The sequence below is a fragment of the Carassius carassius genome, chromosome 41 (assembly GCF_963082965.1).
Source record: "Carassius carassius chromosome 41, fCarCar2.1, whole genome shotgun sequence".
Lineage (NCBI taxonomy): Eukaryota > Metazoa > Chordata > Actinopteri > Cypriniformes > Cyprinidae > Carassius > Carassius carassius.
The window spans coordinates 22,131,888-22,159,832 of NC_081795.1; the positions used below are offsets into that span (position 1 = coordinate 22,131,888).

General features: G+C 35.6%; 2 protein-coding genes across 4 annotated transcripts; both read left to right on the top strand.

Annotated features, from left to right (window-relative positions):
* Window positions 1-12,987: 12,987 nt before the first annotated feature.
* LOC132123327 (small ribosomal subunit protein mS22-like) lies at window positions 12,988-18,388 on the top strand. Of its 2 annotated transcripts, none has more exons than XM_059533881.1 (8): window positions 12,988-13,123; window positions 13,670-13,801; window positions 14,006-14,170; window positions 14,418-14,561; window positions 14,644-14,727; window positions 14,894-15,039; window positions 15,570-15,678; window positions 18,188-18,388. In XM_059533881.1, the coding sequence occupies exons 1-8, from the start codon at window positions 13,064-13,066 to the stop codon at window positions 18,275-18,277; spliced, it is 930 nt and encodes a 309-aa protein (XP_059389864.1). In that variant the 5' UTR covers window positions 12,988-13,063; the 3' UTR covers window positions 18,278-18,388. The 2 variants fall into 2 exon arrangements, with proteins under 2 accessions (XP_059389864.1, XP_059389863.1); XM_059533880.1 differs by having other exon boundaries at window positions 12,994-13,123; window positions 13,665-13,801.
* Window positions 18,389-20,597: 2,209 nt separating this feature from the next.
* On the top strand, window positions 20,598-26,653 carry ech1 (enoyl CoA hydratase 1, peroxisomal). Of its 2 annotated transcripts, none has more exons than XM_059533486.1 (10): window positions 20,598-20,749; window positions 21,959-22,127; window positions 22,465-22,553; window positions 23,214-23,338; window positions 23,699-23,747; window positions 24,281-24,345; window positions 24,528-24,598; window positions 24,686-24,757; window positions 24,900-25,050; window positions 26,208-26,653. In XM_059533486.1, the coding sequence occupies exons 2-10, from the start codon at window positions 21,973-21,975 to the stop codon at window positions 26,310-26,312; spliced, it is 882 nt and encodes a 293-aa protein (XP_059389469.1). In that variant the 5' UTR covers window positions 20,598-20,749; window positions 21,959-21,972; the 3' UTR covers window positions 26,313-26,653. The 2 variants fall into 2 exon arrangements, with proteins under 2 accessions (XP_059389469.1, XP_059389468.1); XM_059533485.1 differs by having other exon boundaries at window positions 20,603-20,868.
* Window positions 26,654-27,945: the final 1,292 nt, after the last annotated feature.

Sequence of the window (27,945 nt, forward strand, 5' to 3'; positions counted from 1 at the left end):
TGTTATGGGAAGTGTTTCCGGTTCCGGTTTACCTAATTAATGCAGCCTAAAAATCCTTTAACGGATTTGGATAAAAAAGCATTTTAGTATGTTATGTGTATGCCAGGTTAAAGAGATGGGTCTTTAATCTAGATTTAAACTGCAAGAGTGTGTCTGCCTCCCGAACAATGTTAGGTAGGTTATTCCAGAGTTTTGGCGCCAAATAGGAAAAGAATCTGCCGCCTGCAGTTGATTTTGATATTCTAGGTATTATCAAATTGCCTGAGTTTTGAGAACGTAGCGGACGTAGAGGATTATAATGTAAAAGGAGCTCATTCAAATGCTGAGGTGCTAAACCATTCAGGGCTTTATAAGTAATAAGCAATATTTTAAAATCTATGCGATGCTTGATAGGGAGCCAGTGCAGTGTTGACAGGACCGGGCTAATATGGTCATACTTCCTGGTTCTAGTAAGAACTCTTGCTGCTGCATTTTGGACTAGCTGTAGTTTGTTTACTAAGCGTGCAGAACAACCACCCAATAAAGCATTACAATAATCTAACCTTGAGGTCATAAATGCATGGATTAACATTTCTGCATTTGACATTGAGAGCATAGGCCGTAATTTAGATATATTTTTGAGATGGAAAAATGCAGTTTTACAAATGCTAGTAACGTGGCTTTCTAAGGAAAGATTGCGATCAAATAGCACACCTAAGTTCCTAACTGATGACGAAGAATTGACAGAGCAACCATCAAGTCTTAGACAGTGTTCTAGGTTATTACAAGCAGAGTTTTTAGGTCCTATAATTAACACCTCTGTTTTTTCAGAATTTAGCAGTAAAAAATTACTCGTCATCCAGTTTTTTATATCGACTATGCAATCCATTAGTTTTTCAAATTGGTGTGTTTCACCGGGCTGCGAAGAAATTTAGAGCTGAGTATCATCAGCATAACAGTGAAAGCTAACACCATGTTTCCTGATGATATCTCCCAAGGGTAACATATAAAGCATGAAGAGTAGCGGCCCTAGTACTGAGCCTTGAGGTACTCCATACTGCACTTGTGATCGATAGGATACATCTTCATTCACTGCTACGAACTGATGGCGGTCATATAAGTATGATTTAAACCATGCTAATGCACTTCCACTGATGCCAACAAAGTGTTCAAGTCTATGCAAAAGAATGTTGTGGTCAATTGTGTCAAACGCAGCACTAAGATCCAATAAAACTAATAGAGAGATACACCCACGATCAGATGATAAGAGCAGATCATTTGTAACTCTAAGGAGAGCAGTCTCAGTACTATGATACGGTCTAAATCCTGACTGGAAATCCTCACATATACCATTTTTCTCTAAGAAGGAATATAATTGAGAGGATACCACCTTTTCTAGTATCTTGGACAGAAAGGGGAGATTCGAGATTGGTCTATAATTAACTAGTTCTTTGGGGTCAAGTTGTGGTTTTTTGATGAGAGGCTTAATAACAGCCAGTTTGAAGGTTTTGGGGACATATCCTAATGACAATGAGGAATTAATAATAGTCAGAAAAGGATCTATGACTTCTGGAAGCACCTCTTTTAGGAGCTTAGATGGTATAGGGTCTAACATACATGTTGTTGGTTTAGATGATTTAACAAGTTTATACATTTCTTCCTCTCCTATAGTAGAGAATGAGTGGAACTGTTCCTCAGGGGGTCTATAGTGCACTGTCTGATGTGATACTGTAGCTGACGGCTGAATGGTTGCAATTTTATCTCTAATGGTATCGATTTTAGAAGTAAAGTAGTTCATAAAGTCATTACTGCTGTGGTGTTGGGAAATGTCAACACTTGTTGAGGCTTTATTTTTCGTTAATTTAGCCACTGTATTGAATACATACCTGGGGTTATGTTTGTTTTCTTCTAAAAGAGAAGAATTTGGTTACATCAGGAAGATAACCTAAAAAGCAGTCTTTTGTGTTAGAAGTGATGGTTCTTCCATACTTGTAACAAGAAGTAGAATTTACAATTTTGGCTATATGAATTTTGCACAGAACTAAATAATGATCTGAGATATCATCACTTGGCTGAATAATTTCAACACCATCAACATCAATTCCATGTGACAGTATTAAATCTAGAGTATGATTTCGACAATGAGTAGGTCCTGAAACGTGTTGTCTAACACCAATAGAGTTCAGAATGTCTATAAATGCTGATCCCAATGCATCGTTTTCATTATCAACATGGATATTAAAATCACCAACTATTAAAACTTTATCTGCAGCCAGAACTAACTCGGATGTAAAATCACCAAACTCTTTAATGAAGTCTGTATGGTGCCCTGGTGGCCTGTATACAGTAGCCAGTACAAACATAACAGGGGATTTATCATTAACATTTGTTTCTCTGGATAATGTTATATGAAGCACCATTACTTCAAACGAGTTATACTTGTAGCCTGCCCTCTGAGAAATCCTGAAAACGTTGTTATAAATTGAAGCAACACCTCCACCTTTGCCTTTTAGACGGGGCTCATGTTTATAACAGTAATCTTGGGGGGGTGGACTCATTTAAAATAATGTAATCATCAGGTTTTAGCCAGGTTTCTGTCAAACAGAGCACATCTATATTATGATCAGTGATCATATTATTTACAAAAAGTGTTTTTGTAGAAAGGGATCTGATATTCAATAAGCCAAGCTTTATCATTTGTTTATCCATATTGCTTCTGTTTTTTATTTGTTGAACCTCAATTAAATTTTTAATCTTAACTTGGTTTGGACGTTTTTTGTTTTTTCTAGTTCGGGGAACAGACACAGTATCTATAGTGTGATATCTAGGTGAAAGAGTCTCTATGTGCTGAGAATTACCTGACCTCTGTGACGGGAGGCGGCTAGCAGACGGTCGGTTTAGCCAGTCTGTCTGCTTCCTGACCTGGCCTCAGCGGCGTGGTTGCTGCTAACTGCGCTTACATTGCTAATACTGTATTCACACACATTACCATTGCTGTACTCACTGTTACTTGCTTTAAAGGCGGATTAATGTCTACCTTTGATTGCAGGCGAGGAAGAGGCTGTGGAGAAGCAGATTCGCAACATGGAGATGAGGCAGGCCCAGCTGAGAGAGCGGAGAGCCGCGCTGGAATCATCTCGGGCTGACGCTCACAAGTCCGGGGTAAGTATACAGCGTGCTGTTAACAGTCCCACCACATCTACTCCAAGTGTTTCTCTGCACAGGCCCGGTGCACCCAGGACGCGATCTTCCCAGATGTCCTACACTCCGGCGCCGGGACACCACGGAGCATCCACAGCGGACGACGCGAGCCAGGCCCCGGGCGACGACTTCTCCCCCTCCTGTCTTCGAGATCTCCACCCGGAACTGCTTGGCTCCCCTTCGCGAGACAGGACATGACGCTGTGATCATCGGAGACTCTATCGTCCAACACGTCCGTGCTACATTAGCCGAAGGTAAAGTGCACACTCATTGTTTCCCTGGTGCTCGTGTTCTCGATGTTTCTGCGCAGATACCCGCGATCCTGAAGGCCGACGAGAGCTCCAGAGCGGTCGTGCTTCACGCCAGGGTTAACGACACCACGCTGTGGCAGACGGAGACGCTGAAGAGGGACTTCAGCAGCCTGATCGAGACGGTTCGCAGCACGACACCCGCGGCGACAATCATCGTGTCAGGACCACTGCCCACGTATCGACGAGGACACGAAAAGTTCAGTAGACTTTGCTTTAAATGAATGGTTGTTGTCATGGTGTAAAGAACAGAAACTGCTATTTGTTAATAACTGGAATCTTTTCTGGGAGCTTCCTAGGCTGTTTCGCGCTGATGGCTTGCACCCCAGCAGAGGCGGAGCGGAGCTGCTCTCTGACAACATCTCCGGGACCCTTCGCTCCATGTGACTAGTAAGACAATTCTCAAATAACTATTATGATGACTTTTGTTCCACCCGCTTAAATGATAAAAGTACTTGCGCTGAAAAATCCATTAAGACTGTGTCTGTTGCCCGAATAGTGAGGTCAAAATATAAATTTAATATAGGATCTAGAAAAAATCGTATCGTGATTAAGCCAGAAACATGTAAAGTAAATGAACAAAAACAATCTTTAAAGTTTGGGCTCATAAATATTAGATCACTCACACCCAAAGCAGTTATTGTAAATGAAATGATCACAGATAATAGTTTTGATATACTCTGCTTGACTGAAACCTGGCTAAAACCAAATTATTATTTTGGTCTAAATGAGTCGACTCCACCAAACTACTGTTATAAGCATGAGCCCCGTCAGACTGGTCGTGGAGGAGGTGTTGCAACAATATATAGTGATATTCTCAATGTTACCCAGAAAACGGGATACAGGTTTAACTCATTTGAAATACTTCTGCTTAATGTTACACTGTCAGACATGCAATGCACAGACACTATTTAACTGAACAGAGATGACATCACTGAATTCAATGATGAACTGCCTTTAACTATCATTTTTCATTATTGACACACTGTTTTCCTAATGAATGTTGTTCAGTTGCTTTGACGCAATGTATTTTGTTTAAAGCGCTATATAAATAAAGGTGACTTGACTTGACATGCAAAAGAAATCTAATGTATCTCTTGCTCTGGCTACTGTGTATAGACCACCAGGGCCGTATACAGAATTCCTAAAAGAATTTGCAGATTTCCTCTCAGACCTTCTGGTTACAGTTGATAAGGCGCTAATCATGGGAGATTTTAATATTCACATTAATAATACGAATGATGCATTAGGACTTTTACTGTTACTTTTACAGTTTACTGACCTAATAAACTCTTTTGGAGTCAAGCAAAATGTCACCAGGCCCACTCATCATTTTAATCATACACTAGATTTAATTATATCGCATGGAATCGATCTTACTGCTATAGATATCGTTCCTCAATGTGATGATGTACCAGACCATTTCCTTGTATCGTGCCTGCTGCATATCACTGATATTAACTATATGTCTCAGCGTTACCGTCTGGGCAGAACTATTGTTCCAGTCACCAAAGACAGATTCGCAAATAACCTGCCTGATCTATCTCAACTGCTATTTGTACCCCAAAATACACATGAATTAGACAAAATTACTGACAACATGGGCACTGTTTTCTCTAATAGATTAGAAGCTGTTGCCCCCATCAAATTGAAAATTGTTAGAGAAAAACGTACTGTGCCATGGTATAACAGTAATACACAGCAAAATCCCCAGTGTTAATTTAACACTCTGAGTGTGGACTCATGTAAACTCTGAAACAGTGTTAAAAGTAACACTGAAGCAGAGTTGAAGTTAATGAGATAATTAAGCAGTTAATTGAGTTATGATTGACCATTATTGAAGACACCTGATGTTAACAAGCAGACTTAACTCAGTTACCACAGTCTAAAGTAAATAACTGAAGGGTCAAGATCCCAACTAAAGCAAACACTGACCACTACAATGTTGACACACAAATTGTGATTTTCTTGTTTGGTGATTCTGCTTGTTAACATCAGGTGTCTTCAATAATGCTCAATCATAACTCAATTAATTTCTTAATTATCTCATTAATTTCAACTCTGCTTCAGTGTTACTTTTAACACTGCTTCAGAGTTTATATGAGTCCACACTCAGAGTGTTAAATTAACACTGGGGATTTTGCTGTGTACTCACTCTCTCAAGAAAGTAACTCGTAGTCTTGAAAGCAAATGGAGAAAAACTAACTTGGAAGTTTTTAGAATTGCATGGAAAAACAGTATGTCCAGCCATAGACAGGCTCTAAAAACTGTAGGACAGAGCATATACACAAACTCATAGAAATAACCAAAAACAATCCAAGGTTTTTATTTAGCACAGTGGCTAAATTAACAAATTACCAGACGCCACCTGATTCAAATATTCCACCAACGTTAAATAGTAATGACTTTATGAATTTCTTCACTGATAAAATAGATAACATTAGAAATACAATAGCGAATGTAGATTCTACAGCATCTAACACTTCAGTTTCATACATCACACCCAAAGATAAACTGCATTGCTTTACAAATATAGGACAGGAAGAGCTAAATAAACTTATCACTGTATCTAAACCAACAACATGTTTATTAGATCCTGTACCCACTAATTTACTGAAAGAGTTGTTACCTGTAGCCGAAGAACAACTTCTCAATATCATTAACTCATCGTTATCTTTAGGTTAGGTTAAGCTGGCGGTTATTAAGCCTCTTATTAAGAAACCAAAACTAGATCCTAGTGAACTGGCAAATTATAGGCCTATTTCAAATTTTCCATTTATGTCTTAAATTGTAGAAAAAGTTGTCTGCTCAATTGAGCACCTTCCTGCACAAAAATGATCTGTATGGAGAATTTCAGGCCCCACCATAGCACAGAAACTGCACTTGTTAAAATTACAAATGACCTGCTTCTTGCGTCAGATCAAGGCTGCATCTCATTTCTAGTTTTACTTGATCTTAGTGCTGAGTTCGACACCATAGATCATGACATACTCATAGATTGATTACAAAACTATACAGGTATTCAAGGGCATGCTCTAAGATGGTTTAGATCCTACCTGTCCGATCGCTACCATTTTGTTTACTTAAATGGGGAGTCATCTCATTTATCATCAGTAAACTATGGAGTGCCACAAGGATCCGTCCTATGTCCCCTTCTATTTTCAATATACATGTTGCCCCTTGGTAATATTATTAGAAAATACGGAATTAGCTTCCACTGTTATGCTGATGATACTCAGCTATATATCTCAACGAGACCAGATGAAACCTCTAAATTATCTAAGCTAACAGACTGTGTTAAAAATGTAAAAGATTGGATGACCAATAATTTTCTCCAATTAAATTCGGATAAGACAGAGATATTAATTATTGGACCAAAAAACACTACACAGAGTCTTGTAGATTACAATCTGCAACTAGACGGATGTTCTGTTACTTCTTCTAGTCAAAAATCTGGGTGTTAAATTAGACAGCAACTTGTCTTTTGAAAATCATATTTCCCATGTTACAAAAACTGCATTCTTCCATCTTAAAAACATTGCCAAGCTACAAAACATGTTGTCTGTTTCTGATGCAGAAAAGCTAGTTCATGCATTCATGACATCTAGACTGGACTATTGTAATGCACTTCTAGGTGGTTGTCCTGCTTCTTCAATAAACAAGCTACAGGTAGTCCAAAATGCAGCAGCTAGAGTCCTTACCATTTTACAGTCTCTGCACTGGCTACCTATTAAGTTCCGTATCAGTTACAAATTATCATTACTTACCTATAAGGCCCTAAATGGTTTAGCTCCTGCATACCTAACTAGCCTTATACCACGCTACAATCCATCATGCTCCCTAAGGTCACAAAACGCTGGACTTTTGGTAGTTCCTAGGATAGCAAAGTCCACTAAAGGAGGTAGAGCTTTTTCACATTTGGCTCCCAAACTCTGGAATAGCCTTCCTGATAATTTCCGGGGTTCAGACACACTCTCTCTGTTTAAATCTAAATTAAAAACGCATCTCTTTCGCCAAGCATTTGAATGCATTAATGTATCTTAAATTGTGAGTGTAGTTGTATCTGATCAAATGTGCATTCTTATTCTTTAGCCTGAATTAAACTAATTAATTTACTTTGTTGGAACAGCAGCTATGCTAATGATGTCTCTATTTGTTTCTATGTTTTGCCACTAGGATTTACACAAGCTCCAGTCTGGATCCAGAACACCTGACAAGATTGTGTGAATTATCATACTTAAAAAATATTATTAAATAAATGCAACTTTATTTGGACAAAAACCTCCCTACACCTACTGTATACTGCTAACGACCTAATAACACTGTATTATTAATGAGACATTTTATTTCCAAATTCAGATATTTCCTTTATTTTTATTGAAAATAAATGCCTTTCTGATCTGATATGTGATGGGAAAAGGAGTAGACTAGAACAAGTTTGGTAAAGGGCAGCCTCGAACTCTGCTGGTGTTGGTCCACTGTGTTTTCTGAAGTCCAAGGTCAACGCAGTCGTATACCAGGAAGTTTTAGAGCACTTCATGCTTCCTGCTGCTGACCAACTTTATGGAGATGGAGATTTCATTTTCCAACAGGACTTGGCACCTGAACACAGTGCCAAAGCTACCAGTACCTAGTTTAAGGACGATGGTATTCTTAATTGGCCAGCAAACTCTATGGGGTATTGTGAAGAGGAAGATGCGATATGCCAGACCCAACAATGCAGAAGAGCTGAAGGCCAACATCAGAGCAACCTGGGCACTCATAACACCTGAGCAGTGCCACAGACTGATCGACTCCATGCCACGCCGCATTGCTGTAGTAATTCAGGCAAAAGGAGCTCCAACTAAGTATTGAGTGCTGTACATGGTCATACTTTTCATGATCATAATTTTCTTTGTATTTAGAAGTAATATTCTAATTTTCTGAGATACTGAATTTGAGATTTTCCTTAGTTGTCAGTTATAATTATCAAAATTAAAATAAATAAACATTTGAAATATATCATTCTGAGTGTAATGAACGAATAGAATATACAAGTTTCCCTTTTTGAATGGAATTAGTGAAATAAATAAACTTTTTGATGATATTCTAATTATACGACCAGTACCTGTATGTATATATATATATATATATATATATATATATATATATATATATATATATTAGGGCTGTAAGTGAATAATATTTTTAATCTAATTAATTACATGATGTGGTGATTAATTAATCTAAATAATCGCACAACAAATTTGGAGAAATTACTCTGAAAAGATAATTTAAAGTCATTTTTGCGCAAAGCATCAAATAGATTATAAAAAGTAGGTTCAGCAAGAAATATTTTGTTTGATAAAATATATTTCATATACTCTTTTGGACCATGTGAATAAGTGATGACAGAATAGTGATTTTTGGTTGGGTGAAAATTGATTTTCTTAATTGTATTATTATTACAAAGAAAATATAAAATTATTTATTTAATGAAATGATACGCTAAATAATAAACTAAAACTGCCAGTAGGTGGTGGTAAATGTCGTACTTATTAAGTCATCGAGTAATTTATTCATTTATTTGATTAGTTCAAATGGCTGATTCATTCAGGAGTGAAGTAAAGGGTTCTTTATGGTTCATTGAATCATTAGGCTTGATCGAGTTGAAGCGGCTCATCACCATCAGACCGATCGGTGTGTGACATCAAAGTACCGCAAGAGCTTAGCGAGCAGATGACTCCTTGTGCTTTGATGTCATACACCTATTGGTCTGTGCAGCACCATTTCAAATCCAACTGGACTATCGTTCAAAACGTTGGGGACGTTTTCGTCCACTAGGGGGTAAAGTTGAGTCTTATTTTGGCCACAACTTTCTCTGTGTTTGAGCTAATGGAATTTTTTTTTTGATGACAAATCTTATTTTGAAATTTTTAAAAAACTCAATGGTACACTCTGGGCAAATTCACTACCCTTTCGTTATGTTCGTGGATGAAAACATCCATTAAATTAAACTGCTGTAAAAATGTATCAGATAAATATTTTTTTTTTAATTTTTTGCTTAAATCTATTAATCAGCCTCAGTCCTGATCAAAACTACCAAATGTAAAAAAAAAAATCCAAGATTTTAACTCTTTAATTACCAAGTTCATAAATGGTGTCACTGATTTGGGGGAAAAAACAGACAAAATTACATATTTTCAATTTAAAAAGCGATTATGGACTGGATATTTTTTTTCCTTTTATCACAGTCTTATTCTGTGTTCACACCAAACGCGAATAGAGCGTCTGGCGCGAATGATTTCAATGTTAAGTCAATGCAAAGGCACGTTTACGTGCGTCTGGAGGTCGAATTGAGCATTTCGTGCGATACGCGCGTTAAGCGCGAATGGTGCTTTTGTGCATTTAATCGTTTGACGCAAATTTGCGTCTGCCGCCCGAGTTGAAAAATTTTAACTTTGGCGTCAATTCGTGCCGCGTTAACCAATCAGGAGCCTGCTAGGAGTCACTCATTTAACATGGAGGAACGACTGATGTTGTCAGTGAGCAGTCAACCCGAGCTATATGACAAAAGTTCATTTTTCTATAGAGACAGGAATAAAAAGGACCTATATATATAAAACATATTAATAGATTAATTGAATAAAGGCCAAATATAAGAAACGTTTCGTTTTACCCCAAACAAATTATATTTTATCTTGAACCACTTAAGAGACATCAGAGCCAGCGGCAAATGTCAGAAGGTCTAGCCGAGGTGAGGCTGCTCTCGGCGGATACATGAGCTCTGAGCTCTGAGTGTTGTGAAGTTAATTTCACGCGCGAATAAAGCGAATTTCACGCGCGAATGATCTCAAAATGTACAAGCGGCAAACTAGACGCGGTAGACGCGAATTTGACGCTCTATTCGTGTTTGGTGTGAACACAGCACTAGGCATGTCAAAGATTAGTAACAAGATTGGCTTTGATGCATTGTTAGTTTTTGTGCAGCATTAGATTTAAATGTTTTCTCCCTCATTTGTTGTTGGTGGCTGTTTTTGCCCCATTGACTTCCATTATAAGGACATTTTTTGATTGCAAAGCAATGACACCATATAATCATACATTCTTGATGGTTTGTGGTTTTCCCTTTTGGGAAGAGGTAAAATTTGTTATTTTTACAGTTGATCACTAGGTGGGACCATTAACCCTTTAGATAGGCCTGTGCAAAAAAAAGGCTTAGTTTCTGGATTGTATATGGAGTTATATGGAGTATAACAACAAATTATAGTGTTTGTGTGTGTGAGAGAGAGAGAGAGAAAGAGAGAGAAAGAGAGGGTGTGAGAGAGACCTTTGTGCACTTGCCTTGATGTATCTGAAAAAATCCAAATATGCACCTCATGCTTTCAGAACTACATGGAGTAAACAATATAAAAATAAGTGTGTTTATGCACCTGCTGCCTTTTGATGGTGAAAAGTACGGATGGTCTATGTGTGAAATGCTCGTCTTTTCTTGATGGTAAAGCCAGTTTAAAACCTCAAAATCCTGTGAAAAAAATCTGCTTTGCATCAAATTTATGAACATAATGTATTATGAACCAAAATGCAATACCAACTTCAAATAAGCTGCAGCTCGCTGGAGGGGCCAAGCTGCATAATCATTTCTAAAACTTCAGTACAACTCAAGCCCTTTCTCGTGTTGCTTGCTGCTCTTTTCACCATCAAATGACCAGCAGGATGGCATGCAAGTGTTTAAATCCACGTACTTTGCTTTTGTTTAGTCTATACTTATCACCACCATCAAAAGGCAGCAGGTGCATAAATACACTTTTGTTTACTCCATGTAGTTCTGAGAGCTGAGGTGTACATTTTGATTTTCTCAAATACATCAAGGTAAGTGCGCAAAGGTCTCTCTCACACACACTCTCTCTCACACACACACATACACACACAATATGCTGTTATACTCCATATAGCTTCATATACAAGTCAGAAACTAAGCTTTTTTTGCACAGGCCTATCTAAAGGGTTAATGGTCCCACCTAGTAGGGTTGTGCAAAAAATTGAATGCAATTTTGAACAAAATATCTCGGTGCAAAAGGGAGAGCACGAAACTTGTCACTTGAAAGCGAAAAACAGTGTTTGAGATTCATCGCAGCAGATTCAAGAAGCTGTAGTTATGTACCTTGTGTTTTTGTTAGAAAAATATACAAGACATTTCTGAGAAAATATTCTACATGTGTGCAACTCTCATTTGATGAATTCACGTACTGATTTGCGGATGTTCAACATTTCTCCACGACTTCACATTTCTTGATGCGGGTGTGTAAATGCGTTTTGCACCATATTCACTGCAGCAATTGTATCAAAAATGTGAGCATACGAGTTTCTAAATGTGTGATTTGTAGAATAGGATTTGTGCACCTGCAATGAAGAATTTGAGAAGGTGTAACTGTTTTGTTGTGTTTGTGGGAGAGAAAAAAAGTCTACAGGTTTGCAACTCTTAAAACATTTCTCTCTGTGACTTCAAATTTACTGATACACATGTGTGGCTTTTCTCTAAAACTACAAATCGCACTGTCACAGGTGTTCAGTCATTTTGAATCAAAAATAACTTCATACTTGAAGCTCATCAAGAGAATGTCAAGAGTGTGCAAAAGCAGTAATCAAAGCAAAAGGTGGCTACTTTGAAGAACCTAGAATATGACATATTTTCAGTTGTTTCACACTTTTTTTTATGTATATAATTCCATATAAAATTCCACATCAGTTAATTCATAGTTTTGATGCCTTCAGTGTGAATCTACAATTTTCATAGTGATGAAAATAAAGAAAACTTTTCAATGAGAAGGTGTGTCCAAACTTTTGGTCTGTACTATATATATATATATATATATATATATATATATATATATATATATATATATATATATATATATATATATATATATATATATATATATATATATGAAGATGTTTTTATTACCTTTCTGGACATGGACAGTATACCGTACACACAGTTTCAATGGAGGGACTGAAAGCTCTCAGACTAAATCTAAAATATCTTAAACTGTGTTCCGAAGATAAACGGAGGTCTCACGGGTTTGGAACGACATGGGGGTGAGTTAATGACATAATTTTCATTTTTGGGTGAACTAACCCTGTATGCCAGAATTTTAATTTTACCACGGTAATACACATTTTTTCTATATAAAGTTGATATGGTAACTAATAAATTCTGTAAATGTTATTATGCTAGCATGTGTGGAAATATTCAAACCACTGTGTGTTACAAGCATAGACTGTATGGTTACAACTAACCCCGCGTTACTTTATGCACTGGTAGTTGTGGTATTTTTGTGTACATGTTTTCAGTTGGTAAATTGAAGAATATTTATTTATTTGTTTGTTTGAATGAATGAAAATGCTGGTAGGCTGATTGCGAAAACGCTTAGAACTCTCCCGGATGTAGTTTACTACATCTCCCAGCATTCCTAGTGGTTCTTTGAAAGGTGGAAGTTCAATACACAGTCGCAGTGATATCATTCACAGCATGGCTGCGTTCAGTTTCACAAGGTGCTTAGTAAGGTCTTACTTTTGTGTTAAATGTGTAGATCATGTGCAAACGCGTTTGCAGACTACTACGCGAATGTTCTGTGTATCTGCATCACGCAGCAGTAAGTATAGTAAATGTGTACTGTTAAATGTGACGTTGGTTATATGCTTCACAATAGTGTAGAGTTGACCTTGTATATCACGTTTAATGTTTTGTAGTTTTTATCTCATATCTACTCATGTCTAATCTCATGTGGCTACTAAACAAACATAAACACCAAACATAAAATAGCCCATGCTTGACGAAAAAGGATAGTTCGATGCCCTTGTCATAGCTAACAAAAGTGCCCAAGTAATTTAGATTTGTATACTGCTGTTATTCTTATCTGTCAATTAAATATTTTGATTTCATAGTATTCTTTTAAATTCCTTTGAGTGCTATGAAAATACTGTGCTGTGTGAATATGATAATTAAGTATATAAATAGTATGGTATATTTCAAAGTATAATTTTATTATCATGCTAAAACATACAGTAACTGTTCCATACAGCCACAGTAACATACGTTTGAGTATGAGCATAATTTCAGTCGATCAGTGTTTATTTAACGTTTTTTTTTTTTTTGGTCCCCTCTTCTTACAATCTTCGTTGATGTACCTTAAGCTCAGTTCACAGATACAGAGGTTCAAGAGATTCTGACCAAAATCACAGGTCTGGACCTGAAGAAAGTGTTTCAACCCATAAGACAGCAGCTAACACCACCAAAATACAAGCTTATGACAGACAAAGAATTAGAGGAGGTGAGACTTTTCATGATGGGGTGGAATTTGTGAGAAGATGGTAATGTTAGGATGAGGTTAATGAGGGGCTGAGATAAATGATGAAATGGAAAGAGATTCAGAATGGCGTTTGGTAATAACATGAGATTTATTGTGTGATTGTACAGTTATTCTGCTAGAAAAACTGTGGTCTCAATTGGGTTTATGTGTTCTGCTGCTGAGCAGGCAGTGCGTAAGGCAGAGGAACAGGCAAAACATCTGCTGAAAATGCCACCAGTCCTGCCTGAGAGGAAGCCTATAAATGATGTGCTCTCTGAAGATCAGATGCTAGAAGGCATGGATACCGCTAAATACGTCTTCACCGACATCAACTTCAACGTCCCGCATCGAGTAAGAAAAAGGCATTGTGATGTGTGTATACTTTCATTTTACATGTATTGAACGTTTTTGTTGTTCTAGGGTAAAAACTGGAATAAGGCATTATTTACTGTAGTTTCGTGGTAATTTTCTGATATTTTAATGCAATTTCAGACAGAACTTTTTGTGTGTATACAGAGGTACTGTTATTTCTTACCTATTTTACTTATCTTCTCTTTCATACTGTTGGAATTTTGTCTCTCTCACCATTATTCCACAGGAAAGATTTATAGTTGTGCGAGAGCCCAATGGAACCCTAAGAAAAGCAACGTGGAATGAAAGAGATAGGATAATACAAGTTTATTTCCCCAAAGAGGGTCGCAAGATCACACCACCACCCATCTTTAAGGAAGAAAACCTTAGGGTATGGAATGTGCAAAAGCAGATTAGGTCTTATCAATTTGCACATATATTCATTTCTGGCAAGTGTGTCCTCCTTTCTACAGGTGGTCTTTGAACAGGATAGACACGAAGATGTGCTAAACCAATGCATTGTCCAATTTGAGCCAGACTCTGCAGAATTTAAGAACGTGAGTTGCTGACAGACAGATGTATAGAAGTCAGGATTGGATGATAAGCTGTACCAGTGCATGAAAACATTTTTCAGGGAGTGCTCTGCTTGTCACTTATTTTCTGTATACTTCAGAGGAAATAGTTGTTGTAGAACTAATTAATAATAGTTATTTGGTCTTTCAGGTGCTCATGCTGACCTATGAGGACATTGAAAAGCATGGGAAATACGATCTGCTCAGATCTACACGGTTCTTCGGTGGTTTGGCCTGGCATCTGGTTAATGGCAGACGAATTGATGGCCTTCTTGTGGACATGTTGCAGAGAGACCTGTGAGTATGTGTAAGAAAAAAATGAATTTTCTGGGTTCAGTGCATAAGCAGATGCAGTCAGGTTTTTTCACAAAAAAAAGAAAAGAAAATGTTTTTTTTTTTGAAAGGACGGAAACACTTTGAGTAATGCATCTGCACTGAAAGTCTATTGGACAAGTGTACCGGAGGGTTTAAAAGTAGAAATTAATTCTGTATTATTGACGGTTTATGCCATAGCAATGTTTATTGTTGGTGTATAATTTGTTGTCTTTTCGAAGTGTGTCATCAAGTGAATACAATTGCATTGCTGTTATAATACAGTAGAGTTTGCCTTTGTAAAATGTGCTTCATAAATACTTACATCATATAACTTTCTGGTATCCTTGCATGTATCATATGAAAGAAAAATTAAGAAACCACAAAGATTAGTGAACATCAGTAAAGCTTTGAGGGAGCTTCAATCTTTAAAACTCTTTGAAGTTTAAATTATGTATTGTGTTGTGAGAAGTCTGGTTGCTTTGCATGATGATCATGTGTTGTCATGGTTACAGAATGCAGGATGCAGTGAGGCTGGTGCGTCTGTTTAACTTGGTTCATCCTCAGAGTGAGTCTGCACAGCATGCTCAAAGACAACAGGCCACTGACCTGAACCTCCTCAAGGTGAATACATAGTACAACATAGTCTTCAGAGGTTTTTTTGTGCATTTAAATTCCACATCTGTTACTGTGGCAACAAATTTGAACTACAGTTCAAACAACTACATATAATGGTGTGCAATTTTGGTTGTCTATTACCATTTACCAAAATATTTAATTTAGTTACTGTGAGCTCCCATGACCTCGTGTGTGTGTATGTGTGTGTATATATATATTTGTTTTTACAAAAACCTTTAGACTGTGAGCCATTTTTTCAAAGAATATGTGTAAGTTAGGGCTGTCAAAACAGTTAAATTAAAAAATTGTAACTGATTGCTCAGATTCCTGTTATTTATGATTTACACATATAATCATAAATATATTGAATCTCCAAATGTATTTATGTAAAGTCCAGTTGTCACTGTTATCTAACTATTAACTATGACTTTTGCCTCCGTAAACTCCACATTTGCTGGTGATTAATAGTTAGCAAGGCAGTTGTTAAGTTTAGGTATGGGGTAGGTTTAAGGGATATAAAATTTAGTCACGCAAAATAAAAAAAGGCATTCATTTATACTTTGTAAGTACTAAACAGCCAACATTATAAATAATGTGCATGCTGGATAATAGTAAGAATTGGGCCTTAAAATCAATCAACTCAGAATCTAACAGTGCATTGTTAAACAGAATGCAAGTTTATCCACCAATATACTTCAAATATTTACTCAAGTAGCACTGTTTAGCCATGTCATTCAGTTCACATACCTGCAGAAGAGATCAGCATAGCCAGTCAGCAAAACTCTGGAGCTGATCAGTCTCTGTTGAAAAAGCACTCTTACAATAATGATATGTGCTTTTGACAACTCTGGAAACAGGGAATGAGGCGTCAGGCCCAGGGTACATCACTTCCCATTAGCCTGTGTTTAGACCTTTAACCCATGCAAGACGTCATTCAGAGTGAATGAAGTAAAGAAGGGCAAACACATTCTTAACTAATTTTGAGATGCCACCAGTAATTTGGTATAGAAGGTGGAGTGACAGGTTTAAATGTGTGTGTAAGAGAGTGTGTATATTAAATTCTTTGAAATGAAATAGGAAAGCATGGTAGCTTTGATGAGAGGCCACTGTTTAATCATGGTTTCTGCTTAGTGCACACTCCACTCAACCCCGTCTTATGTCACACTGACCATTTAACCCCTGTATCAGCAAGTCAAGCCAGTGCATGTAGCCGGCTGAACTTCAGAGGTGCATTCAGTGATTTTTTTTTTCTTAATATTTACACAAATAAATAAATTTGAGAAATATAATTTAAATGATTTGGACTAAAATGAGATGAAGACAGCTGTTCTAAAAGCTGTTTTGTACTACATGGAGTGGATTTGCCACCATGTTGACATCACATTACCCAGAAAAAAAGAGCAATGTAAAGATATTGTAAATGTAAAGATTCCGTGTGAACCAACAGCAGTTACTACCAGGGTTATTATCGTTAATTGAAACTAAAAACATAAAACAATTAATTACTTGAAATAAAATAAAATGAAAATAAAAGTTGCCAATGCAAAATTTCAAATTTTCATTAAAGTACTAATCCCAAAGAAATTAACTACAAATTAAAATGTCATAAAAATATACAAAAACATAAATGTTAATAATGATTACATTAAATTAAAATTAAGTATTTAAAAAAATCTAAATAGTAATACATTTATAACCAGTATATTAATGATACTTAAAACAACACTGGTTAGTACACAAACTTCATACATCCAAGGTATAAATGGCAGTTCAAAAACCACTGGTACTGTTGGAACAAATTAGAGCCAGCTAAACTAAACCAGGTGAACATTTAAAAGTTTAGTTCACTCAAAAATGAAAATTTGGCCATAAATTACTCACCCTCAAGTCATCCTAGGTGTATATGACTTTCTTCTTTCAGATGAATCCAGTTGTAGTTATATTAAAATTTGTCTTTGATCTTTCTAGCTGTTTCATGGGACTCAACGGATGTTTCAGTGCTTCAGTCCAAAAGAAGTGCAATAAAAAGCCCCCATCCATAATAATAAAAAAAGTGTATTACATGGCTCTGGGGGATGAACAAAGTCCTCCTGTAGCAAATAGATACACTTTTGTAAGAAAAATAACCATATTCGAACAGTGAGCGCAAGCTAAATTAAATTGATTATTGCATTCCAAATATGTTTTTTTTTTTTTTTAAATGCATCGATTCACTACAGGAGGCCTTTGTTCCCCCCATGGAGCCATGTGAGACACTATAGTTTATTTATTTATGGATGGGCACTTTTTATTTCACTTCTTTTGGGCTGGCATAGTCTTGGCATATAAGAGTTTGTTCAAAAGTCATGTCAAATATAGACCAAGAATAATATATAAATAATGATACAAATCCAAAAGCAAAATGCTTGTAGTAATTTTTGTTGTTGTTGTTTTAAAGATAGGCTTATGGTTATAAATTGTATACATATGTTCACGTCTGATGTTTTTCCTGTCTTTATTTTCATCTTATTTTTAGATATATGCCCAGTATGAGTCAAACAGAGCTGGATTCATCGAGTTGGCGGTGCAAACCTATGAACAGACCGAAGCACCAAGCTTTTTTTAAATACATTGGTGTTTAAACACTGGAAGTACCTGTCACGTAATTCAATTGTTGATGGAAAGTTTTGAAATATGTAGTCATTCTGTACATAATAAAGAAATCTTTTGTATAGAAGGTCTCAGTTTCTTTATTGAAATAGTAACACAGTTTCTTTCACATTTTTCACAATGTAGACATCGGAGTAGTTCTGTCTTTGCTCAGAAAAACAGACACTCCTACTTCAAATACTCACTACTGATTGAGCAAGTAGCTGGCATGGCTAAATGCTCAAACACACAAAGATTTAAAAGCACCAGAACATTGTTTTCTCTGCACATGTTATAGGATAGATTATTTTTCATGTTAAAAATGATTTTGTTGAATGCCTTGAGTAAATTACTCATTCTTGACGTTGTTATCAAGTTACCATTAATGGAATCGGTCTCATAGTCCAACTCAAAATTACACATCTACTGTAGATGGGGCAAAACCAGTAAATGTTGGTCGAAAACAACATTATACAGTTTGCAAGAATCTGTATTTACCCCCTTCATAAGATCTAATCGCTGCTATTTCATTCGTGAAAATAACCATTTATACAGTACAAATTTGTCAGTGTGATATAAATGCCATGTTTGCTAAGTAATGTCTTGTTTATACTATATTAAAGCTAACCAACATTGTATCAGGTAAATAATTACTTTGGGTTACATACATCGGTTATATACAGTGGAGATCAAAATTAGAGAACAATCTTTAAATCCTTGATTTTTGTTTTTAAATGTTCAACGCTAAACATTTTAAGGAATACAGCTGTCAGAAATTAGTAGGAAGTGTAGAGGCCCATGCTTTTCCCGTTTGCCCATCTTTCCCCGTTTTACGGCAAACATAATGTTTCCCATCGGCCCGCAGCAAGCTCCTCAGCAAAGGTGAGCCTAGCCTTTTAATTGTTTCTGCTGAAGAGAGGAGTGTGCTTTCAGTCTGACTTCTCTTAAACGTTAGACAGATCGTTACCCTGTTCAGCACTGAACTGGTGAGCAATTCCAGCTGCAGTGTTTAAAATGATTCTGCATTATCCTGTTTTCTTGTGTATTTGTCTTACATGGATGACTAGAATTTTGGGGAATTGAATGATTTAGTGTCATTGTAAAGATGCAATATTCAAGAAATCAGTGGTTAAAAGTGTCATACCTTTGGCCTTCATTTGGACAACCTGCTGTGGCAGGATTTCAATCAAGTTAGAATGCCCCACCATCTTGCAATTTCAGTTAAAATTGGACAAATGCTGCCAGTTAAATAGGTGTAATCATAAAATTAAGGAAATAAGCACAAGGTACCAGATTAACACCAGATATCTATCTATCTATCTATCTATCTATCTATCTATCTATCTATATATATATATATATATATAAACGATCAAGAGGATTAACAATGCAGATTTATTTTCACAGCCTTTTTTGATCATTTACCATACCAACAATTCTGACCGCGTGTGTGTGTGTATATATATATATATATATATATATATATATATATATTCTAACACATTTTATTGTATTAGAAAATGTATTACATTATATTTTAAATAACTTCAAAAAAATCTTAATAAAAAGTCCTTTAGGTTTAGGCTCTATAAGAAAAATAGATGACAGTAACATGTTCAGAGGACGAAATCTCACTCCAGCCAGGCAACCAAATTTGGCAGTCCTGCTGTTTTGGTGCTAATCTTCATCATGTTTGCATTACATATACAATTTGGAATGGGCTATATTTGTAGTGTACAAAATATCGCTTTAAGAGAAAACAATATCGGCAACAGGCACTGCACATTCATTTCAGTGACATCCGCAAATGTGACGGTCTTAAGACTGAAAGAGCGAGGTTCAACCAGAGATGGTCTTATATTTTGGAGATACCGAAGTCCGCAGTTCTGCCTTTGAAGAAAGCGTAACGCCAACTTGGATCACGTGTGCCTTGATGACCAATCACATTGTAAGCCTTGACCTCTTTGAATTTCTGTCAGAATTGTGGACATTAGGCTATACCTGGAATTGTGCGACAGTCAATCGCTGTTTACGGATAACACAAAAATGAATGAGAAATTCCCTAAACCGAATCCTACCCATCGCATTGACCCCTAGCATTTTTTCGTTGTAAACCTCTATGGTGTAAACTCTAAAATTAGTTTAATCCAAAACGATTTTTTTTAATTACAAACATGCTTAATATTAGCCCACATGCTGATGATTAAAACAGTAAAAAAAAAAAAAAAAACACCGCCAAGGCTGGCATCTCCTCTGTTAATAATATATTTGTGTTTTGTCCTTTAAGAGCCACCGTACGACAGAGAAAACCATGATGAGGTCTTAAAAAAATAAAAGTTGCAGAACAAAACAAACCAACCTTACTTAAAGACAGGTTGAGTTATGATCCGTGTTTTTGTTTTGTTGCCACGATTACCTCAATTATTTTCAAACATTTAAACAGATAAAGGTAAACCACATTTTTATTAGTATTGTGATATTTTTCATAAACAGGTCTCCACCTCTGTGATTGTGAATATATTGGTCAAAGGGCAACAATGGCATTTGTATTGCGTTCTGCCTTCAGAAGTAAGTTGTAGTCTGATCATCTAACTAACGTTACATTTGTTCGAATAGTCACATTAACAATATTCACTGTTTGTATAAATGTTATTGCGATTAAGTATTGGACCCTGGATGGAAGAATCAAAACTGTTAGAAGCAACACTATAAATTGTATTCATTTTTGTAAATCATTGGACAGTTACATTGACGTTGTAATGATTTTATTTGTCTGTAACTGCGGCTGAATATAGGTGAATGTGTCATTACACAAATGCTGAATTCAGTTAACTGGGTGAAAGGTCACGTATACTCAATAATATGTTAATTCTCTTTTTGAGTATAGAATACAATACTTATAATGGATAAATCAAATATCTAAATCGATATAGCATGCAGTCGCAATTGCCAGCTGGAATCTGTGTATAAACAAATAATATAATAATGCATAAATGTTGCAGATAATCTATGTGCAATACAATGATAACATTCTACGTTTGGTAATACTATTATTTACAATCAATATTTAAACAATTTGATTTCATTCTTATTTATCCAGTCTTCAGTTTCACATGATCCTTCAGAAATCATTCTTATATGTTGATTTAGTGCTCATTTGTGTGTGTATATATATATATATATATATATATATATATATATATATATATATATATATATATACTGAATACTGCATATATATACTGAATTTGAATGGGTTTGGTTAATGAGTAAAAGTATTCATTTCTTTGTATTTATCTTCTTGCTTCAAACTTTTGAATGGTTTCCACAAAAATAAATAAATAAATATGTAAATAGTGGCAAAGGCGGTTTTCAACATTTATAATAATAATAATAAGAAAATAAGTGAGCACTAAATCAGCATATTAGAATGATTTCTGAAGGATTATGTAACATATTATACGTTTAATTAAAAAAAAAATTAAATGTTTGACCTGTAGTGTATTATGGGCAAATTCCTCACCCTGATTTGATTAAAATGGCCTTATTTGAACGGCAATATGTGAATTTAAAGTACACCTGTTTGAACCTCATAGGAACTTTATAAATCCAGATCCATCACTGACAGCCCTACATTTGGTCTTTGTTTTGTGATTAGAACAGGCTTTGTTGATGCCGTTCATGAACGCTGTTAGAGGAATGTCTTCATCAGGAGCACCGACACCCCCCTTCACAACCCTGTCAGTCAGCCGGCCAGCTGAGACCATCACTCATGTTGAGATCTGCCGCCCGGAGAAACGCAATGCAATGAACAAGGCATTCTGGCTGTATGACTTCCATGTCCATATCACATGCTATGAATAATTCATTTATTTCACTTCATTTTTGTCAAGATTTCCTGTAATGCTTCGTTTCACAGGAGTAGTTTGACATGAATATTAATATTTTTAGTTTTAAAATGCTTACATAGTATCTCATAATTTTTATTGGAAGGAGTACCCATTTTATGTCATTTCTGTTCAAATGTTCTTATTTGGCAGTATGAGATTAGAATTTAAACTGCAATGATCTTAGTTATCTAAAATATTTTCAGTCCTGTCATGACAGGCTTATGCTGTATTACTGTGTGTGGTGTTAATTACTGTACTTTGGTTTCATCTGTAGTGAAATGGTTGATTGCTTCAATCAGATAACTGAGGACTCAGAGTGTCGTGTCGTGGTCTTCTCAGGTGCTGGAAAGCTCTTCACTTCAGGTAAAGCTATCCGGCGTCTCTTGCCAAAGTCTAGTCTAGGCCTTTTGTTTTATTGCAGTTTTGTGTGTGATTTGTTGATTTGGTAAAACTGTTTCTCATAATATGAAAATACATTTTCAAAATTGCATGATGTTTCATCTCAACATTGTTTTGGCCACTGGAAACTGAATAGAACATTTTTCATTTTGACCAAATAGACTGTTTTATGGTGCTCTAGACCTAGATTTATTAAAATGCCCTTGCCCTTGCAATACTCAGTGCCACGGTACTACATGTAGGTGTTGCTGTGCAATTGCTAGAATATTCTAGGTGGTGTCTATGTGGTTGTTTTCCGGCAAAAGTCAAAATAGCCCACAGCTGTCTACTTAAATGTAAGGTTATGGCTTTTTTTAATACCTAGAATTTTTCATCAGTTGGAAATCTGAACCACAGTATGCAAGGTATAATTCATATCCATAGCACAAATGTTGCAGTAGTTTAATGCTTAATGGAATCATTCAAAATGAGCATTAGTTATAGTAATACTTCTCTTAGCACGCACCACTAACACTTAATAAATATATTTAACTGTGGCTGGAAAGAGACATTCATTCTGCAGCAGTGAATCTATTATGTTTTATATGCCATATATAAATATTTAATGTAATAATCTTTGTAAAGGTATTGACCTCCTGGGCATGGCCAGTGATTTTCTACAGCCCGAAGGTGATGACACAGCCAGGATCTCATGGAATGTGCGCCGCATCATAACTAAATATCAAGAGACCTTCTCTGTTATTGAAAAGGTTACTTTTTTAAACATCATACTGTGAAAGGATATCAATATATAGATAATTGTATATAGATAATTGCAATATATAGATAATTGATAATTGTATAAAAAAAGAGAGATCTAGGTAATATGGGAAATATAAGGGAAAATGTCATACAAAGATGAAAATTTATTCATTATGCATTTGAGAAACTGTAAAAGGCATGCCATTAGGATGTTTGGAGGATTACAAGATTTTAATTTGAACATTATGTTTGGCTTTAACAATCAGTCCATTCCAAGATTTGGATTTAGAAATGTTAACAGTCAACTATGCTTTATCTCATGTAGAAATCATATTTTTTCATCATGTCTCTTGTGCTTCATTGTACAGTGTCCAAAACCAGTGATTGTGGCCATTCATGGAGCATGTATAGGAGGAGGTTAGTTTTCCTGTGTAAAGGCTGTCACAACATTTGATACTTTGTATTGTGTATATAGTACAGATGGAAGTTTAATCTGGCTTATTTGAATAGCACTTTTCAAAACGCAAATTGTTCCCAAAAAACAACAACATACAAACTCCCTGGTGAGCAAACAACAAAACCAAAATCAAGATGTGTATGTTTAACCTTATGTTCAGTTGCAAGATTGTTCTAAGTGGTGTCTAGGTGGTGGTAAGTCAAAAGATCCCACCAACAAGTCTCTATGATATTTCGCTGTCTCCTTAATTGTAAGTTTATAGATTTGTTCCCACATAATTTATCCATCAGATGAAAATCTAAATCACACAATGCAAGGTATAATAAATTTTCATAGCATAAAAAGTTGTTTTAGTTTAATGCTAAGGGTTGGGGTTTATTTAAAATCATACAAAAATTAAGCAATAGTTACAGTAATACGTGTATGTTTAACCTAATATTCAACTGGGGAAGCCATGATAAATGTTATCATTCCTTTGTTTCTTCTTTCACAGGCGTGGACCTAATCACAGCATGTGATATACGACTGTGTACACAGGATGCCTGGTTTCAGGTCAAGGTGTGTGCATTTTTATTTGATTGTTGTGATTTTAACTGACCGCTTTTTAATCATCCATTCTGTAAAATTCTTTGTAGTCCCAACTGGAACCCCTTTTATGTGTTTAATACCATTTTTACAATAACTTAGATTTTTATTGATTCAAATTTGAATGCCTGAATTGATCACCATTTTCTGTTAAGGAGGTTGACATTGGTTTGGCAGCTGATGTCGGGACATTGCAGCGTCTCCCCAGAGTGATTGGAAGTCGAAGGTACTTGCTTAAAGCGTGTTCTAGATCCAGTAGCAGTGCACTGGGTTTATACCATTAATAGTAACATTTTCTTCTAATGTCTTGCAGTCTAGTGAATGAGTTGGCTTTCACTGCAAGGAAGATGTATGCTGATGAAGCCAAAAGCTGTGGACTGGTCAGGTGAGAGACCTAGGCAATAAGATATAATATGATATGCTTTATTTTGAATATAGCAGCTGTATCGACAACATAGAACTAGTCTCAAATTTTATTATACATTTTAGTAAACATGAGTGTGCTTGTTCTCTTTTGTTGTACACAGTCGTGTTTTCCCGGATAAAGATACTATGATGGCCGGAGCTCTGGAGATGGCAGGAGAGATTGCCAGTAAAAGTCCTGTAGCAGTCCAGGGAACTAAAGTCAATCTCATTTACTCCAGAGACCACAGTGTTCCAGAGGCCCTGAATTACATAGTGAGTTCTGAACTCAGAGCAGTCTCAGTATAAAGTATATAAATTGACAAAGTGACAAGTATAATTAGAAATGATAAAGAAAAATGGATTCAGATTGGATATGGGGATTAAAATAACATCAGCACGAAAGCAATGAAAGGCAGGTTGCACATTACGTGTTGTGCTAAGAGGTGACAGACAAACAGGGAAAAATAATTAAAACCTTAATAAAAGCAAATAAGGGAATAATCTGTATTTTGTCTTAGTGTAGGGTAGTGAGTTGTAAACTATATTACGCTCTGTGTCTTAAACTTTTGTATAATATTTCCACATTCTCTACAATTTTGTTTTTTATTAGTATTTTATTTCTTTTTTTTAAACAGTTGCCAGCACCCATTTCATACTTAGGTTACATTTTCTCTACTTTTTAGACTTCACACAGTTTGATAAACAATTTTCTGCATGGCACAGTCCACAGCAGTAATTTTGATTTATTCACATAATATATATACACTAAAACTACCACAGCACATCACAGAGAATGTTTCAAATAAACTCATTCTTCCATAAAACCTACAAATATTGTCATCCCAACACGTACAGTTTGTCACTCTCAAAACAATGACCTAAAAACTAACAACAGGTTTCAGGCGTTTTCTTTTGTAAAATATATTTATAAAACAAGAATGACAGCCATCTACTGTTAGAAATTTTAATGAAATTGAAAGTTTAACAAAGCTGGCCATTTTGCTAATTAATACAAAGCATCAACCATCTCCGTACATTCAGAAGGAATAGAACAAATACATTAAACAAAGGCTATCAATAGAATAATAAAAAAAAAACTAAGAACTAAACAGAAAGTTAACTATAGCAGTGTATACAGTATACTCCTGTTGTTTTTTGTTTTGTTTTTTTCTTATTAATATTATTTCTTTGTTTTTTCTTTTTCTTTTATGAATCCAGCATTTCAAGTAGTAGTACAAGTACAACCCTTCCCATGAGGAAAGCCATTATATTTGTATTTATTTTTCATTATTAAGTGAAAATGAAAAATTATAAACCAACAACAATTGTAATTGAGGACTGTTTTGTTAAACAGAAACCACATTAGTCATTAAGTGATTAAACTGAAATATGTTCTTACCTGTGTTTTCTGTTCCTGTTTGTTTCTGCAGAACACCTGGAATATGAGCATGCTTCAAACCCAAGATGTAATGAAGTCAGCTCAAGCAGCGATGGAGAAGAAAAGTCTCAAAGACATTACTTTCTCTAAGCTCTGAGAGTCTACACACCCTTACTTACAAATAATGGCTTCTTCATTGAAAACCTGCTCCTGCTGAGTTAGATTTGGTCGGCTCATGTTAATTAACATGATGTTTACAACTAAGGCAAATCTTGCTATTGACACTTCAATTCTGTATTTACATTCAGTTTAAAGCAATCAGTTTCAGTTTGGTGTAAGGTCTTTCTGGGAATAGTTAAGATGAACAAAAGTTTGATTCAGTATTTGTATGGGTGCCTTAATGCTTACTCACAAATATCAGTTAATTAACCAAAAAAACCTGCTAAACATGTTCAGTGCTGAATGCGCACTAAAAATAAAACCTTAAGATAAATGGTTTGACTTGCTTTTGAGTCTATGATTTGTTTTATGATTTATCAATGACTTGTGTGCTGTATTATATGATGTTTTACACTGTGAGTTGTGATATTACTCAATAAACTCAATAAAACAACTAATGTAAAATAAGTGTGTTCTGTTGGGCATAGTCATGTCAGTATGGACAATTTGCAAAAGAGAAACTAGTTTAGTTCTGAAATATGAACTTCATCACTGCCTGGATATCGTTTTTTATTTTCTTCTGCGCATCCAGGTTTCAGGTGTTCATTGTAATACCGCACACACTGTTTAGTCATTCACAGAACTGTGGACATCATATCATATATTATTGGCTCCTCAGTTGGGTATGAAAAACTGCTTCAGTCTCATATACACTGGAAACCATCATCCACAACCAAACCATAGGATTCTTTTAGGCTGACATCTGTGTGATGCTCGGGTAGAATGATGTCTGTGGTGAGTTGGGTTACAGTGATTCTGCTTATTGACCTAGTTTGCTCTGGAAATACTGATTCTTTATTACCTTCCTTACCTTCTGCGTTACCTCATGTTACATGTTTGAGATATATATACTTTTGCAGGAAGTCTTGTCTTTTTTCTTTTTTTTTTCAGTGCTAATACTCCATTAAAGAAGTGTCATTTGTGCCTTATTTACACCCCCATGATTTATTTACATAATTGAGAAGATATAGATTGTTTGGTGTGTAAAGAAATTAAAAAATAAAACTAAATGAAATTGTTTTTTTTTTCTTATATATATGTTTGGTATAGTTATATGGAATAAGACCAAATTCTACCTACATTTTGATTTGTATAGGAATTTAGATATTATGCTTTTATTTTCTAAAGTGCTTAATGCATTTTATGCATGCATAATTTATCCATAATCAAAATCTGAAACAGTAGGCTTTACTGGAGGAAATCGCAGTTCCTTTTCTTGACATGATGTGAGATTTAAATCTCACTAAGTTATTAATATTCTTTCAATTTGTGACTAAGGTGTAGGTACACTGAAGCTGTACCTGAATTTGATAGATAGGGCTGAAATAATTTGTCGCTTAAAGGTTGAGTAATGAGATAAATATTAAACTGTTTCCTGAGAATGACCATGCATCAACTAGAACTGTAATTAAATACTAACTCAATGTTGGCTTTTATCTGACCACATTAATTTTAATGTGAGTACTACAAGGAAGAATACAGAATGAATGTATATATATATATATATATATATATATATATAGAGAGAGAGAGAGAGAGATAGATAGATAGATAGATAGATAGATAGATAG